Below are 16,993 nucleotides of genomic sequence, written 5' to 3'. Positions count from 1 at the left end.
TACACCATTCCAATAGCTCTCCACTCCCTCGGGGCAGCCATGCAAAACGAACTCGCCTATGAGTAGAGTCTCAGGTGTGCCGCAAGAAAATTAGCTGGCGGGTGAAATGAAAACATTCTTTCAACGCAATGGTTGGCTCGTGGTTCAGAACAATTACATTGGTTGGCTCGTGGTTCAGAACAATTACATTGGTTGGCTCGTGGTTCAGAACAATTACATTGGTTGGCTCGTGGTTCAGAACAATTACATTGGTTGGCTCGTGGTTCAGAACAATTACATTGGTTGGCTCGTAGTTCATAACAATTACATTGGTTGGCTCGTGGTTCAGAACAATTACATTGGTCTGAAACATTTTCAATCAAGATAATACACTTTTAAAAATGTTAATCAATATCATACACTTAAAATAGTTTAAATCAAGATAATACACTTTTAAAAACAGGAGCTTGTTGTGTAGCATTGTTTTGTGAATTCCATTATGTGAGCAGCGAGGCAGACATAAGGCTACCAACCATGCATTGAGAGTGTGGAGCCGGGAACAGTCTGTTATTTGTGTGGTGTGAAAACATTCTAATTTGTCCAAATGCAGAGCTTATGTTCCCTCTTCCCACGTGAGAATACGACATGTTGACTTTCCCTGGATAACCTAGCTCACCCTTAAATGGCTAACACAGGCCTCTCCGGATAAATAGAAATAAAGGTTATGATCAGGGCAGGGGTGCAACTTTGGTTTTAGAAATGGGGGGGGGGGGGCATAACTATATTATTATAATTATTATTTGTGTTTAAAAAATACAAATGTTGGCCTCCCGGGTGGCGCAGTGGTTAAGGGCGCTGTACTGCAGCGCCAGCTGTGCCATCAGAGTCCTGGGTTCGCGCCCAGGCTCTGTCGTAACCGGCCGCGACCGGGAGGTCCGTGGGGCGACGCACAATTGGCCTAGCGTCGCCCGGGTTAGGGAGGGCTTGGTCGGTAGGGGTGTCCTTGTCTCATCGCGCACCAGCGACTCCTGTGGCGGGCAGGGCGCAGTGTACGCTAGCCAAGGTGGCCAGGTGCACGGTGTTTCCTCCGGCGCATTGGTGCGGCTGGCTTCCGGGTTGGATGTGCGCTGTGTTAAAGAAGCAGCGGCTTGGTTGGTTGTGTATCGGAGGACGCATGACTTTCAACCTTCGTCTCTCCCGAGCCCGTACGGGAGTTGTAGCGATGAGACAAGATAGTAGCTACTACAACAATTGGATACTACGAAATTGGGGAGAAAAAGGGGTAAAATTCAAAAAAAAAATTAGAATGTGGGGGGGGCATGTGCACCCCTGGATAAGCCTTATAGGCTACAGCACCATTGTGGAAACTGGTGCTGCGAGAGTGAAATCAACACGGTAGATTATTACACAGCCTGCACTAAGTGATTATTACACAGCCTGCACTAAGTGATTGTTACACAGCCTGCATGCACTAAGTGATTGTTACACAGCCTGCACTAAGTGATTGTTACACAGCCTGCACTAAGTGATTGTTACACAGCCTGCACTAAGTGACTGTTACACAGCCTGCACTAAGTGACTGTTACACAGCCTGCACTAAGTGATCGTTACACAGCCTGCACTAAATGCAAGCAAGGTAAGACAATTTTTTTCAGATAAGTGTGGCACTCGTAACTTGAATGCGCCTGTAAAGGAATATTTATCTTGCATAGAACACACAGCAACAAGCCGACTGGTACTGCTTTCAAACATGATTTATGCTATATTGCCTCCCCCTTTCATCCATTACAAACATATGTTGGGCATCTATTTTAATAAATCCATTATTCATTTGTTTAGGCAGGTCCTAAGAAACATTAAAAGACAAATAAAATGTATTTGTAAAAATAAATGTTACGGCATATTTTGAGTTTCATTATGTTAGGCTGCTGGTTTGTGGCATGCACACAAAATCAATAGTTTTGTCCATTAAAAAGACACACTTAGGCTACCCTGATCACAGTCAATACACATATATGTTATAGAGTCTAGGAGTATAATGAAATATAACAGAATCAAATACAAATATTTTTCCCACACAACTTGCATCATGGCAATGTGTGGAACTGCTGTCATATAAAAACAGGGTGATATTTTAAAACATTTTAAAATGTTTGGAGTGTTTAACGCAAGCCCATGCCTTTTTGCTCTCTTTCCTAATCTGGTTGTCAGGGAGCAGGGAGCAGGGAGCAGGGAGCAGGCGCAGGGAGCAGGGAGCAGGCGCAGGGAGCAGGGAGCAGGCGCAGGGAGCAGGGAGCAGGCGCAGGGAGCAGGGAGCAGGAGCAGGGAGCAGGGAGCAGGGAGCAGGCGCAGGGAGCAGGCGCAGGGAGCAGGGAGCAGGGAGCAGGCGCAGGGAGCAGGCGCAGGGAGCAGGGAGCAGGAGCAGGCGCAGGGAGCAGGGAGCAGGCGCAGGGAGCAGGAGCAGGGAGCAGGGAGCAGGGAGCAGGGAGCAGGCGCAGGGTCTTACATTGAGAGTATCTTCATCATGTTACCCATAGAAAATAATAGCAATCTATATATTTTCAAAAGCATTTGAAAATTCTAGTGTTCATATTTCACAACCTTTGCAGGCTTTTGGAGTTGCCTATATCCAACACCAGAGGTATTCAACTCTTACCTTATGAGGTCCAGAGCCTGCTGGTTCTCTGTTCTACTGTACCTGATAATGAATTGCACCCACCTGGTGTCCCAAGTCTAAATCAGTCCCTGGTTGTCAGACTTTTCTAATCATTACTCGTTTTGTTGGCAGATGTGGACCGTTCCAGCATCTTAAAAGTGTGCCCGGGCAGAGATGATGCATACTAATATAAAATCAATCACTTAGAATTAAAACTGTTCCAATACTAGGATTTGTAAATGTTCCTTATGGAGATAGATTGGATCCCCATAAAAGGGGGATTGACTCATTGATCTTTTTGTTCATGTGATAGAATGCCTGCTGTACTCATGTGGTTCCAGCTTGGCATTTTGACTGAGCTGGAGTTGACTTCTAACGACTGGTTTGACTGTGACGCCTGCTTGATTCTGTGTCATGCAGACAGACAGCTCTCTAAATTCTGTTAGCACCCTGTCAGCTTTTTTACATGAAGACCTTGTCAAAGCCGTCACTGTCTACTCAGTCACATACAGCCCTGTCAACTATGAAATATATGGCCCAATATATGGCCCAAATTAGGCTCAATCATATTTAAGCCCCCTCCATTTTGTTCCAGCCTTAAAGGGATAGTTTGGGATTTGTCAATTGTATTTATCCTTTTTTTAACTAGGCAAGTTTGTTACGAAAATATTCTTATTTACAATGATGGCCTACCCCGGCCAAACCCTAACCCGGACAACACTGGGCCAATTGTGCGCCGCCATATGGGACTGCCCATCACGGCCGGTTGTGATACAGCCTGGAATCGAACCAGGGTCTGTAGTGACACCTCTAGCAATGAGATGCAGTACCTCAGACCATTGCGCCACTTGGGAGCCCCAAAACAAGAGGACTGATAATGAAGCATGTTATCTATTTTACCAGAGTCCAATGAAGTCTTGGATACCATTTTTATGTCTGTCTAGTATGAAGGAAGTTAAGAGGTACTTTCACGAGCCAATGCTAACTAGTGTTAGCACTAGCTTAGCCAGGCTATCAGTTTTTTCACTAAGCTAGTAAGCATTGGCTCGCAAAACGGTCTCTAACTTCCTTCATACTGGACGCAGAGTCATAAAAATGGTATCCAAGAGTTCATCTGATCTGGGGAAGTAGATAACATGCTCGTTGCCAAAATCCTAAACTATACATTTAATAACATACTTTTTCAGGATCTCGATGTGTGCATGTTTCACTATAATGCGTTTGTCTGACCACCCTGTTGTTGTGGTTGTTCCTCCTCAGTCGAGGCTGGGGCTGGTGCCTGGATGACCCCCCCATGCGGGACGTGCTGGATCTGAACTCTGTTCCCCCCGGGGTCCTGTACAGTGCTGCCCACCAGTGCCGCCTACAGTACGGCTCTGGATCCCTGCTCTGTGACGACGTGGACGTAAGACCCCTGAATCTGAACCAATACTTGTCTTTTTCTTCAGCATACTCCTGCTATCTGCATATCCCTCCATGGTGTGTCCTCTCTGTCCTACAACCCTCATCACAGATCTCCCCTTCTCACTTCTCCTCTTATCCTCTCTGTCCTACAACCCTCATCACAGCTCTCCCCTTCTCACTTCTCCTCTTATCCTCTCTGTCCTACAACCCTCATCACAACTCCTCCCCTCATCCTCATTCATTCTCATTACTCCTCCCCTCATCCTCATTCATCCTCATTACTCCTCATCCTCATTACTCCTCCCCTCATCCTCATTAATCCTCATTACTCCTCATCCTCATTACTCCTCATCATCATTATTCCAACACTCCTCGTCCTCTTTACTCCTCATCCTCTTTACTCCTCCACTCCTCATCCTTATTGCTCCTCATCCTCATTACTCCTCATCCTCTTTACTCCTCCACTCCTCCTTCTCATTACTCCTCATCCTCATTACTCCTCATCATCATTATTCCAACACTCCTCGTCCTCTTTACTCCTCATCCTCTTTACTCCTCCACTCCTCATCCTCATTACTCCTCATCCTCATTACTCCTCATCCTCTTTACTCCTCCACTCCTCATCCTCATTACTCCTCATCCTCATTACTCCTCATCATCATTATTCCTACACTCCTCGTCCTCTTTACTCCTCATTCTTTTTACTCCTCCACTCCTCCTTCTCATTACTCCTCATCCTCATTACTCCTCATCATCATTATTCCTACACTCCTCGTCCTCTTTACTCCTCATTCTTTTTACTCCTCCACTCCTCCTTCTCATTACTCCTCATCCTCATTACTCCTCATCATCATTATTCCTACACTCCTCGTCCTCTTTACTCCTCATTCTTTTTACTCCTCCACTCCTCCTTCTCATTACTCCTCATCCTCATTACTCCTCATCCTTATTGCTCCTCATCCTTATTACTCCTCATCCTCTTTACTCCTCCACTCCTCCTTCTCATTACTCCTCATCCTCATTACTCCTCATCCTTATTTCTCCTACACTCTTCCTCTTTACTTCTCCACTCGTCGTCCATATTACTCCTCATCCACATTACTCCTCATCCTCATTACTCCTCATCCTCATCCTCTTTACTCCTCCACTCCTCATCCTTATTGCTCCTCATCCTCATTACTCCTCCACTCCTCCTTCTCATTACTCCTCATCCACATTACTCCTCATCCTCATTACTCCTCATCCTCATCCTCTTTACTCCTCCACTTCTCATCCTCATTACTCCTCATCCTCTTTACTCCTCCACTCCTCATCATCATTACTCTTTATTCGTATTACTCCTCATTCTCATTACTCCTCATTCTCTTTACTCCTCATCCTCTTTACTCTTCATCCTCTTTACTCCTCTACTCCTCATCCTCTTTACTCTTCATCCTCATTACTCCTCTCCTCTTTACTCCTCTACTCCTCATCCTCATTACTCCTCATCCTCATTGCTCCTCCACTCTTCATCCTCTTTACTCTTCATCCTCTTTACTCATCATCCTCTTTACTCCTCCACTCCTTATCTTCTTTACTCATCCTCATTACTCATCCACTCCTCATTCTCTGTCACTCAGTTATGTTCTTCTCCTCTCTATACTCACATCACCCCTATAACCTCTTAACAGACTGCTGTCTGCTCCATTAAAACATCTCACCTATAACCTCTCAACAGACTGCTGTCTGCTCCATTAAAACATCACCCCTATAACCTCTCAACAGACTGCTGTCTGCTCCATTAAAACATCATCCCTATAACCTCTCAACAGACAGCTGTCTGCTCCATTAAAACATCACCCCCATAACTTCTCAACAGACTGCTGTCTGCTTAAAACATATATGAGACATGCTCTCTAGGTGGCCACCAATCGTATCAATACACACAGCTTCCTGCGTCAGTACACACTGTGCAGCAATGCTCCGGTAATTGTCCATGTGATTGGAGTGACCGAATTTAAAGGGCAACAAATTGGAACAAAAGCATTTCATCTTTAAAGCCCAGATGTGTTGGCAAACGAGCTACAAGCCAATACATGCATATAAGGTTCAAAGTGGCAAGCTTTATGGTTTAGGACACTCAAGCCTATTGGATTCGCAAGTCTTTGTTTGTCTAAAAGTGTTTACAAAAAAAGGCGCAAAGAGTTTTAGACAAACAAGCATATGTTGTCTTGGTTCGAGTCGCGCTACTGAAGGCGATTTTCCAGGTTTGATTCCGTTTACATTTCATCATGAAGGGGAAGACCCACAGAAGAACATACACAGAATCTGTGTAAACAGCATACGTTCATCCCCGGCTGTCTTCTCAAAACATTAATGAGAGAAAACGGTTCAATGAGTTCATCTGTACGTTAATGAACAGTCATGATTCCAATAGTACCCTTTTGATAGAAAATGCTTGCCTGCTGACAGTTGATTGCCGTAGGCTTCGCTGTAATGTGAAAAAGATGCCGTGAGCGATAATACACTGGTCTCACATTTTAAACAGTACATACATAAACAGCCTATAGGTTCACCGTATTTACCTAATACACCCCTCGGGAATTCCTCACTTGCCACTTGATTGAATAGCGTCCCCCTTAACTGTAACAGTTTTTGACAGAATCTGAGGGGGCCTATATGTGTTGGGTTAAAGGAAAATGGGGTGATTTGCTCGAATTACCAGCGAGCTACTGCGAGGGCCAGAAAGATAAACTCGCAGCCGCCTCGGGAGGCGGAAATAGAGCCGCCGAATGTGTATCCATTTATCACTTCTGGAATTATGGCGATTTGAGCTGGAATTACACCAGTTCCCCCTGTCAAAATGGATGTTTGGTATATCCGGCGCTTGGAAACCGTCAAGGTTTAAGTAGTTAGAACAACTGGCGTGAGACAGCGGGGAGGGTAGCTGATTAACAAGCCCCTTGCTGGGCACTGAGCTCATAATTTGAGCTCATTGAGGAGTTATGCAGTGAAGTCAGCTGGAACAGGATGGATGGTGGCACAGGACTGTGTTCCTGCAGACTTTACATAGAATTCCTCTGGTAGGGTGTTATGTTGTGGAAACCACGTAGTTTACACCAAAACCTCTGCTTTCTAAACTGCCCTGTAAGGTTGAGAAAAATTGGCATTTCAATAGAGAGAGGGAGTAGAGAGGGAGGGAGTGGGGAGAGAGAGGGAGGGAGTGGGGAGAGAGAGAGAGGGAGGGAGTGGGGAGAGAGAGAGAGAGAAGCAGTGGGGAGAGGGAGGGAGTGGGGAGAGAGAGGGAGGGAGTAGGGAGAGAGAGAGAGAGAGAGGGAAAGAGTGGGGAGAGAGAGAGAGGGAGGGAGTGGGGAGAGAGAGGGAGGGAGTGGGTAGAGAGAGGGAGGGAGTGGGGAGAGAGAGAGAGAGAGGGAGGGAGTGGGGAGAGAGAGAGGGGGAGTGGGGAGAGAGAGAGGAGTGGGGAGAGAGCGAGGGAGTGGGGAGAGAGAGCGAGGGAGTGGGGAGAGAGAGAGAAAGAGGGAGGGAGTGAGGAGAGAGAGGGAGGGAGGGAGAGAGAGAGACCACACACCAACATTCTCATCCAGGGTTGGAGTTACTACAGCCCTTTGTATGAATAACATTAGCTGCTCACTCCGTGTGCTTGGGTTTACAGGAAGCCCACCAGGGCAGGAAAGCAAGCGTGGGATAGATCATCTCCTTCAACCCTTTTTGGTGCTATTGCCAGGACTGAAACAGGAAACCTGAATGGAATTAGGGAATCATTGGTTTCCTCCTCCCCTTTCGATCGTGGTTGGGAGGAGGACTATTTCTTTCTTAGTCTGTGTTTTGTAAACAACTCTGGAACAAAACATTCCCAATCAAATAAATGAGTGAGAATGTGACACTTTTCCCCACGGGCAAATCTTGTTGAAATGACGACATTCCAAGATTAGAACCAAGTGGTTGTTGAAATGACGACATTCCAAGATTATAACCAAGTGGTTGTTGAAATGACGACATTCCAAGATTAGAACCAAGTGGTTGTTGAAATGACGACATTCCAAGATTAGAACCAAGTGGTTGTTGAAATGACGACATTCCAAGATTAGAACCAAGTGGTTGTTGAAATGACGACATTCCAAGATTAGAACCAAGTGGTTGTTGAAATGACGACATTCCAAGATTAGAACCAAGTGGTTGTGGGTTAAGGCTGAATCATAACTTCAGGTCTGAATTGACATTTATGTGTGATTTAGCAGGATTTAGTTATTCGGAGTTAGGATGTAATTTACTAGCTCGTTAGTAAGTAAGCGTTTCGTATACAACGAGGATACATGTTTAACATTCACTAATTGGCTGATGGAGGGATGAAGATATTAGATCAAATGAAGGGATGAATTGTAGTTGTATGGAGATTTAATAATGAGTGCCCAAATAAAGAACCAAGGTGTCATTATTAAATGTAACGTGGACAAGCTGTATGATGTAGTAAAGTACATGAGGACCGTCAAATACAGAAACTATAAATCACTTTTGATAGCAGCACTAATATATCAAATGCTCATTAATATACTGTATGCGCACACACACACACATGGTTGGGCCCGAAGACTGTAAGAAGTGTGCATAGCAATAACTCAATTCCCTTGTGAAACACTAACCAGGTTTCCATCTTACCTTTTTAATGTGAGTAAAGTACATGTCGTCTGATGGACACCGCTAATTTGCGGGTAAACTTTCCAAATTCTCACAAAGCAAAATACCTTAGACAAGGTGGGATCTTTTTGTGTCTGTAAAATGAATTATGCTAGAAATGGAGGTTATTTACATAACCATCATATCGAAGTAAACTTGGAGTCACGTGATATGTTGTGTGGTCCTCCTACTACGACTCAGGAAAGCATGCAGTTTATTAGGCTACGGATGAAATAAGTTATGATGAACTTCACAGGGTGATGAAAGTGCACGGTGATGAACTTCATAGGGTGGTGAAAGTGCACGGTGACGAGCTTGATGCTCCTTTCCTATCAATATCCAGGGTCTTATTCTGGTGACATGATGATTGACGCTTGGCTGCTGCTTATTTTTATTTGTCAATCTTGCTCTTTTGTTTCTAATAATGTCATCATGCAGGTTATACCCTCTGTATGTGTGAGCTGTTGGCTAGAGCACATGTACCAAAACCAGAGTGGGCACCTCGCTGTATCACGCAACACACAGAGTGTAAAATGGGATGGAAACCAGAGTGGGCACCTCGCTGTATCAACACACAGAGTGTAAAATGGGATGGAAACCAGAGTGGGCACCTCGCTGTATCACGCAACACACAGAGTGTAAAATGGGATGGAAACCAGAGTGGCACCTCGCTGTATCAACACACAGAGTGTAAAATGGGATGGAAACCAGAGTGGGCACCTCGCTGTATCAACACACAGAGTGTAAAATGGGATGGAAACCAGAGTGGGCACCTCGCTGTATCAACACACAGAGTGTAAAATGGGATGGAAACCAGAGTGGGCACCTCGCTGTATCACGCAACACACAGAGTGTAAAATGGGATGGAAACCAGAGTGGCACCTCGCTGTATCAACACACAGAGTGTAAAATGGGATGGAAACCAGAGTGGGCACCTCGCTGTATCAACACACAGAGTGTAAAATGGGATGGAAACCAGAGTGGGCACCTCGCTGTATCAACACACAGAGTGTAAAATGGGATGGAAACCAGAGTGGGCACCTCGCTGTATCAACACACAGAGTGTAAAATGGGATGGAAACCAGAGTGGGCACCTCGCTGTATCAACACACAGAGTGTAAAATGGGATGGAAACCAGAGTGGGCACCTCGCTGTATCAACACACAGAGTGTAAAATGGGATGGAAACCAGAGTGGGCACCTCGCTGTATCAACACACAGAGTGTAAAATGGGATGGAAACCAGAGTGGGCACCTCGCTGTATCACGCAACACACAGAGTGTAAAATGGGATGGAAACCAGAGTGGGCACCTCGCTGTATCAACACACAGAGTGTAAAATGGGATGGAAACCAGAGTGGGCACCTCGCTGTATCAACACACAGAGTGTAAAATGGGATGGAAACCAGAGTGGCACCTCGCTGTATCAACACACAGAGTGTAAAATGGGATGGAAACCAGAGTGGGCACCTCGCTGTATCAACACACAGAGTGTAAAATGGGATGGAAACCAGAGTGGGCACCTCGCTGTATCAACACACAGAGTGTAAAATGGGATGGAAACCAGAGTGGCACCTCGCTGTATCAACACACAGAGTGTAAAATGGGATGGAAACCAGAGTGGCACCTCGCTGTATCAACACACAGAGTGTAAAATGGGATGGAAACCAGAGTGGGCACCTCGCTGTATCACGCAACACACAGAGTGTAAAATGGGATGGAAACCAGAGTGGGCACCTCGCTGTATCAACACACAGAGTGTAAAATGGGATGGAAACCAGAGTGGCACCTCGCTGTATCAACACACAGAGTGTAAAATGGGATGGAAACCAGAGTGGGCACCTCGCTGTATCAACACACAGAGTGTAAAATGGGATGGAAACCAGACTGGGCACCTCGCTGTATCAACACACAGAGTGTAAAATGGGATGGAAACCAGAGTGGGCACCTCGCTGTATCAACACACAGAGTGTAAAATGGGATGGAAACCAGAGTGGCACCTCGCTGTATCAACACACAGAGTGTAAAATGGGATGGAAACCAGAGTGGGCACCTCGCTGTATCACGCAACACACAGAGTGTAAAATGGGATGGAAACCAGAGTGGGCACCTCGCTGTATCAACACACAGAGTGTAAAATGGGATGGAAACCAGAGTGGCACCTCGCTGTATCAACACACAGAGTGTAAAATGGGATGGAAACCAGAGTGGCACCTCGCTGTATCAACACACAGAGTGTAAAATGGGATGGAAACCAGAGTGGCACCTCGCTGTATCAACACACAGAGTGTAAAATGGGATGGAAACCAGAGTGGGCACCTCGCTGTATCACGCAACACACAGAGTGTAAAATGGGATGGAAACCAGAGTGGCACCTCGCTGTATCAACACACAGAGTGTAAAATGGGATGGAAACCAGAGTGGGCACCTCGCTGTATCAACACACAGAGTGTAAAATGGGATGGAAACCAGAGTGGCACCTCGCTGTATCAACACACAGAGTGTAAAATGGGATGGAAACCAGAGTGGGCACCTCGCTGTATCAACACACAGAGTGTAAAATGGGATGGAAACCAGAGTGGGCACCTCGCTGTATCAACACACAGAGTGTAAAATGGGATGGAAACCAGAGTGGGCACCTCGCTGTATCAACACACAGAGTGTAAAATGGGATGGAAACCAGAGTGGGCACCTCGCTGTATCAACACACAGAGTGTAAAATGGGATGGAAACCAGAGTGGCACCTCGCTGTATCAACACACAGAGTGTAAAATGGGATGGAAACCAGAGTGGCACCTCGCTGTATCAACACACAGAGTGTAAAATGGGATGGAAACCAGAGTGGGCACCTCGCTGTATCACGCAACACACAGAGTGTAAAATGGGATGGAAACCAGAGTGGGCACCTCGCTGTATCAACACACAGAGTGTAAAATGGGATGGAAACCAGAGTGGGCACCTCGCTGTATCAACACACAGAGTGTAAAATGGGATGGAAACCAGAGTGGCACCTCGCTGTATCAACACACAGAGTGTAAAATGGGATGGAAACCAGAGTGGGCACCTCGCTGTATCAACACACAGAGTGTAAAATGGGATGGAAACCAGAGTGGCACCTCGCTGTATCAACACACAGAGTGTAAAATGGGATGGAAACCAGAGTGGGCACCTCGCTGTATCACGCAACACACAGAGTTTAAAATGGGATGGAAACCAGAGTGGGCACCTCGCTGTATCAACACACAGAGTGTAAAATGGGATGGAAACCAGAGTGGGCACCTCGCTGTATCACGCAACACACAGAGTGTAAAATGGGATGGAAACCAGAGTGGGCACCTCGCTGTATCAACACACAGAGTGTAAAATGGGATGGAAACCAGAGTGGGCACCTCGCTGTATCAACACACAGAGTGTAAAATGGGATGGAAACCAGAGTGGCACCTCGCTGTATCAACACACAGAGTGTAAAATGGGATGGAAACCAGAGTGGGCACCTCGCTGTATCAACACACAGAGTGTAAAATGGGATGGAAACCAGAGTGGCACCTCGCTGTATCAACACACAGAGTGTAAAATGGGATGGAAACCAGAGTGGGCACCTCGCTGTATCACGCAACACACAGAGTTTAAAATGGGATGGAAACCAGAGTGGGCACCTCGCTGTATCAACACACAGAGTGTAAAATGGGATGGAAACCAGAGTGGGCACCTCGCTGTATCAACACACAGAGTGTAAAATGGGATGGAAACCAGAGTGGCACCTCGCTGTATCACGCAACACACAGAGTGTAAAATGGGATGGAAACACATTTCATTTGTATTTCTTGTATTCGGTACATGGGATTTTAACCTCATAAGTTATATTTATGTGCACTATGTCATCACGCAACAAATCAACAAGCTCATTTGGTGGAAACACATCTCTGGTGGGAAAAATGAGCATATTGTTTTTCTGCAGATGTTAGAATTTTTCAATTCAAATTTGTCAACAATTGTATGGAGACCTAGCTACTGACACATCCATCATATCATTCCCCACAGAGGCTTACACACAAAGGCACAAGCACAGCATGCAGGGCTACTGACACATCCATCATATCATTCCCCACAGAGGCTTACACACAAAGGCACAAGCACAGCATGCAGGGCTACTGACACATCCATCATATCATTCCCCACAGAGGCTTACACACAAAGGCACAAGCACAGCATGCAGGGCTACTGACACATCCATCATATCATTCCCCACAGAGGCTTACACACAAAGGCACAAGCACAGCATGCAGGGCTACTGACACATCCATCATATCATTCCCCACAAAGGCTTACACACAAAGGCACAAGCACAGCATGCAGGGCTACTGACACATCCATCATATCATTCCCCACAGAGGCTTACACACAAAGGCACAAGCACAGCATGCAGGGCTACTGACACATCCATCATATCATTCCCCACAGAGGCTTACACACAAAGGCACAAGCACAGCACGCAGGGCTACTGACACATCCATCATATCATTCCCCACAGAGGCTTACACACAAAGGCACAAGCACAGCATGCAGGGCTACTGACACATCCATCATATCATTCCCCACAGAGGCTTACACACAAAGGCACAAGCACAGCATGCAGGGCTGACATTATTTTTCTGTTCACTTCTTGTTTTATCTCCATTTTGATAACCACAACAGTCTTCCGAGTAGGACCGACTCGACCAGCCAATCTGTCTGCGATATTTGTCGAGTAATTGAAAAAGAAGGGCATCAGCTCTCTCACAGTTCGATAGATGTTTGTTCATTGTCCTCGTTCTAAAGCCGAACAGCTTCAAGAAGGTCAATGCTAACGTCAGAATCAGACACCGCTGACCATTCTGCCTCTTCACAAACAAAATGTCAGTCCCTCCCCAAAAAATACACACAAGTCTATCTCCATCGTCCCAATCTCCCGGCACCAGTCCGATAAACCCTGAAATCGTCCTTTTGGAGCTCTTATCTCAAGTCTCCACATTCAGCAATGGAGTAGATGGTGAAGTCCCAGTCGCCCCCCTCTCTCCTTGGTGTTGTGTGAGGGAGCAGACCATGTCTCTCTCCAGAGAGGCTTGTAGTAGCTTCCCAACGTGTCGTCCCATGCCACCAGCTTGTACTTATCGCAGCACCAGGACGCCAGACCAGAGTCACTGTCTCTGACCTAGGGTCAATCTTTAAGAGTGCTCTCTAATGGAATCAGACGCACCTCTGGACACCCGCCTCAGGGCTCAGACACAAGAGATCTTCCTCATGATAAGAAAGCTTTACGGCGGGATAAAATGCTGAGCAGTGAACTCGGTACCATTTTGCCAGTGCAAAGGTTAAGACTTGGCTTGTGTATCAGCAAAGATTATGTAGGGGGCTCGGTGGGTGGTGTAGGGGGCTCGGTGGGTGGTGTAGGGGGCTCGGTGGGTGATGTAGGGTGCTCGGTGGGTGGTTTCGGGGGCTTGTGGGTGATGTAGGGGGCTCGGTGGGTGGTGTAGGGGGCTCGTGGGTGATGTAGGGGGCTCGGTGGGGGGAGTAGGGGGCTCGGTGGGTGATGTAGGGGGCTCGGTGGGTGGTGTAGGGGGCTCGGTGGGTGACGTAGGGGGCTCTGTGGGTGACGTAGGGGGCTCGGTGGGTGACGTAGGGGGCTCGGTGGGTGACGTAGGGGGTTCGGTGGGTGGCGTAGGGGGCTCGGTGGGTGATGTAGGGGGCTTGGTGGGTGGCGTGGGGGCTCGTGGGTGAGATAGGGGGCTCGTGGGTGACGTAGGGGGCTCGGTGCTGACGTAGGGGGCTCTGTGGGTGACGTAGGGGGCTCGGTGTAGGACACCTACACCACCCGATGTCACAGGAAGGCCATAAAGATCATCATCAAGGACAACAACCACCCTAGCCACTGCCTGTTCACCCCGCTATCATCCAGAATGCGAGGTCAGTACAGGAGCATCAAAGCAGGGACTGAGAGACTGAAAAACAGCTTCTATCTCAAGGCCATCAGACTGTTAAACAGCCACCACTAACATTGAGTGGCTGCTGCCAACACACTGACTCAACTCCAGCCACTTTAATAATGGGAAATGATGGAAATTTATGTAAAATATATCACTAGCCACTTTAAACAATGCTACCTAATATAATGTTTACATACCCTACATTACTCATCTCATATATATATACCGTACTCTATATCATCTACTGCTTCTTTATGTAATACATGTATCACTAGCCACTTTAAACTCTGCCACTTTGTTTACATACCCTACATTACTCATCTCATATGTATATACTGTACTCGATACCATCTACTGCATCTTGCCTATGCCGTTCTGTACCGTCACTCATTCATATATCTTTATGTACATATTCTTTATCCCGTTACACTTGTGTGCATAAGGTAGTAGTTTTGGAATTGTTAGGTTAGATTACTCGTAGGTTATTACTGCATTGTCGGAACTAGAAGCACAAGCATTTCGCTACACTCGCATTAACATCTGCTAACCATGTGTACGTGACCATTAACATCTCCTAACCATGTGTACGTGACCATTAACATCTCCTAACCATGTGTATGTGACCATTAACATCTCCTAACCATGTGTACGTGACCATTAACATCTCCTAACCATGTGTATGTGACCATTAACATCTCCTAACCATGTGTATGTGACCATTAACATCTGCTAACCATGTGTACGTGACCATTAACATCTCCTAACCATGTGTATGTGACCATTAACATCTGCTAACCATGTGTACGTGACCATTAACATCTGCTAACCATGTGTATGTGACCATTAACATCTCCTAACCATGTGTATGTGACCATTAACATCTGCTAACCATGTGTACGTGACCATTAACATCTGCTAACCATGTGTATGTGACCATTAACATCTCCTAACCATGTGTATGTGACCATTAACATCTCCTAACCATGTGTACGTGACCATTAACATCTGCTAACCATGTGTATGTGACCATTAACATCTCCTAACCATGTGTATGTGACCATTAACATCTGCTAACCATGTGTATGTGACCATTAACATCTCCTAACCATGTGTACGTGACCATTAACATCTGCTAACCATGTGTATGTGACCATTAACATATCCTAACCATGTGTATGTGACCATTAACATCTGCTAACCATGTGTATGTGACCAATAACATCTCCTAACCATGTGTACGTGACCATTAACATCTGCTAACCATGTGTATGTGACCATTAACATCTCCTAACCATGTGTATGTGACCATTAACATCTGCTAACCATGTGTATGTGACCATTAACATCTGCTAACCATGTGTATGTGACCATTAACATCTGCTAACCATGTGTATGTGACCATTAACATCTGCTAACCATGTGTATGTGACCAATAACATCTGCTAACCATGTGTATGTGACCATTAACATCTGCTAACCATGTGTATGTGACCATTAACATCTCCTAACCATGTGTACGTGACCATTAACATCTGCTAACCATGTGTATGTGACCATTAACATCTCCTAACCATGTGTACGTGACCATTAACATCTGCTAACCATGTGTATGTGACCATTAACATCTGCTAACCATGTGTATGTGACCATTAACATCTCCTAACCATGTGTATGTGACCATTAACATCTGCTAACCATGTGTATGTGACCATTAACATCTGCTAACCATGTGTATGTGACCATTAACATCTGCTAACCATGTGTATGTGACCATTAACATCTGCTAACCATGTGTACGTGACCATTAACATCTGCTAACCATGTGTATGTGACCATTAACATCTGCTAACCATGTGTATGTGACCATTAACATCTGCTAACCATGTGTATGTGACCATTAACATCTGCTAACCATGTGTATGTGACCAATAACATCTCCTAACCATGTGTATGTGACCATTAACATCTGCTAACCATGTGTATGTGACCATTAACATCTCCTAACCATGTGTATGTGACCATTAACATCTGCTAACCATGTGTACGTGACCATTAACATCTGCTAACCATGTGTACGTGACCATTAACATCTCCTAACCATGTGTATGTGACCATTAACATCTGCTAACCATGTGTATGTGACCATTAACATCTGCTAACCATGTGTATGTGACCATTAACATCTGCTAACCATGTGTATGTGACCATTAACATCTGCTAACCATGTGTATGTGACCATTAACATCTGCTAACCATGTGTATGTGACCATTAACATCTCCTAACCATGTGTATGTGACCATTAACATCTGCTAACCATG

General features: G+C 45.8%; 1 protein-coding gene across 1 annotated transcript in view; it reads left to right on the top strand.

The window, feature by feature from the left end:
* The window catches only part of LOC139411724 (A disintegrin and metalloproteinase with thrombospondin motifs 7-like), a 167,589-nt gene that overhangs the window by 62,737 nt on the left and 87,859 nt on the right, over nucleotides 1–16,993 (top strand). Inside the window, exon 9 of the mRNA XM_071158396.1 lies at nucleotides 3,896–4,040. Within this exon, the coding sequence (XP_071014497.1) occupies nucleotides 3,896–4,040 (145 nt within the window). The remainder of the gene's footprint in view (nucleotides 1–3,895; nucleotides 4,041–16,993) is intronic.

Source organism: Oncorhynchus clarkii, chromosome 6, assembly GCF_045791955.1.
Source record: "Oncorhynchus clarkii lewisi isolate Uvic-CL-2024 chromosome 6, UVic_Ocla_1.0, whole genome shotgun sequence".
Classification (NCBI taxonomy): domain Eukaryota; kingdom Metazoa; phylum Chordata; class Actinopteri; order Salmoniformes; family Salmonidae; genus Oncorhynchus; species Oncorhynchus clarkii.
This window is presented reverse-complemented; position numbering and strand designations above follow the sequence as displayed.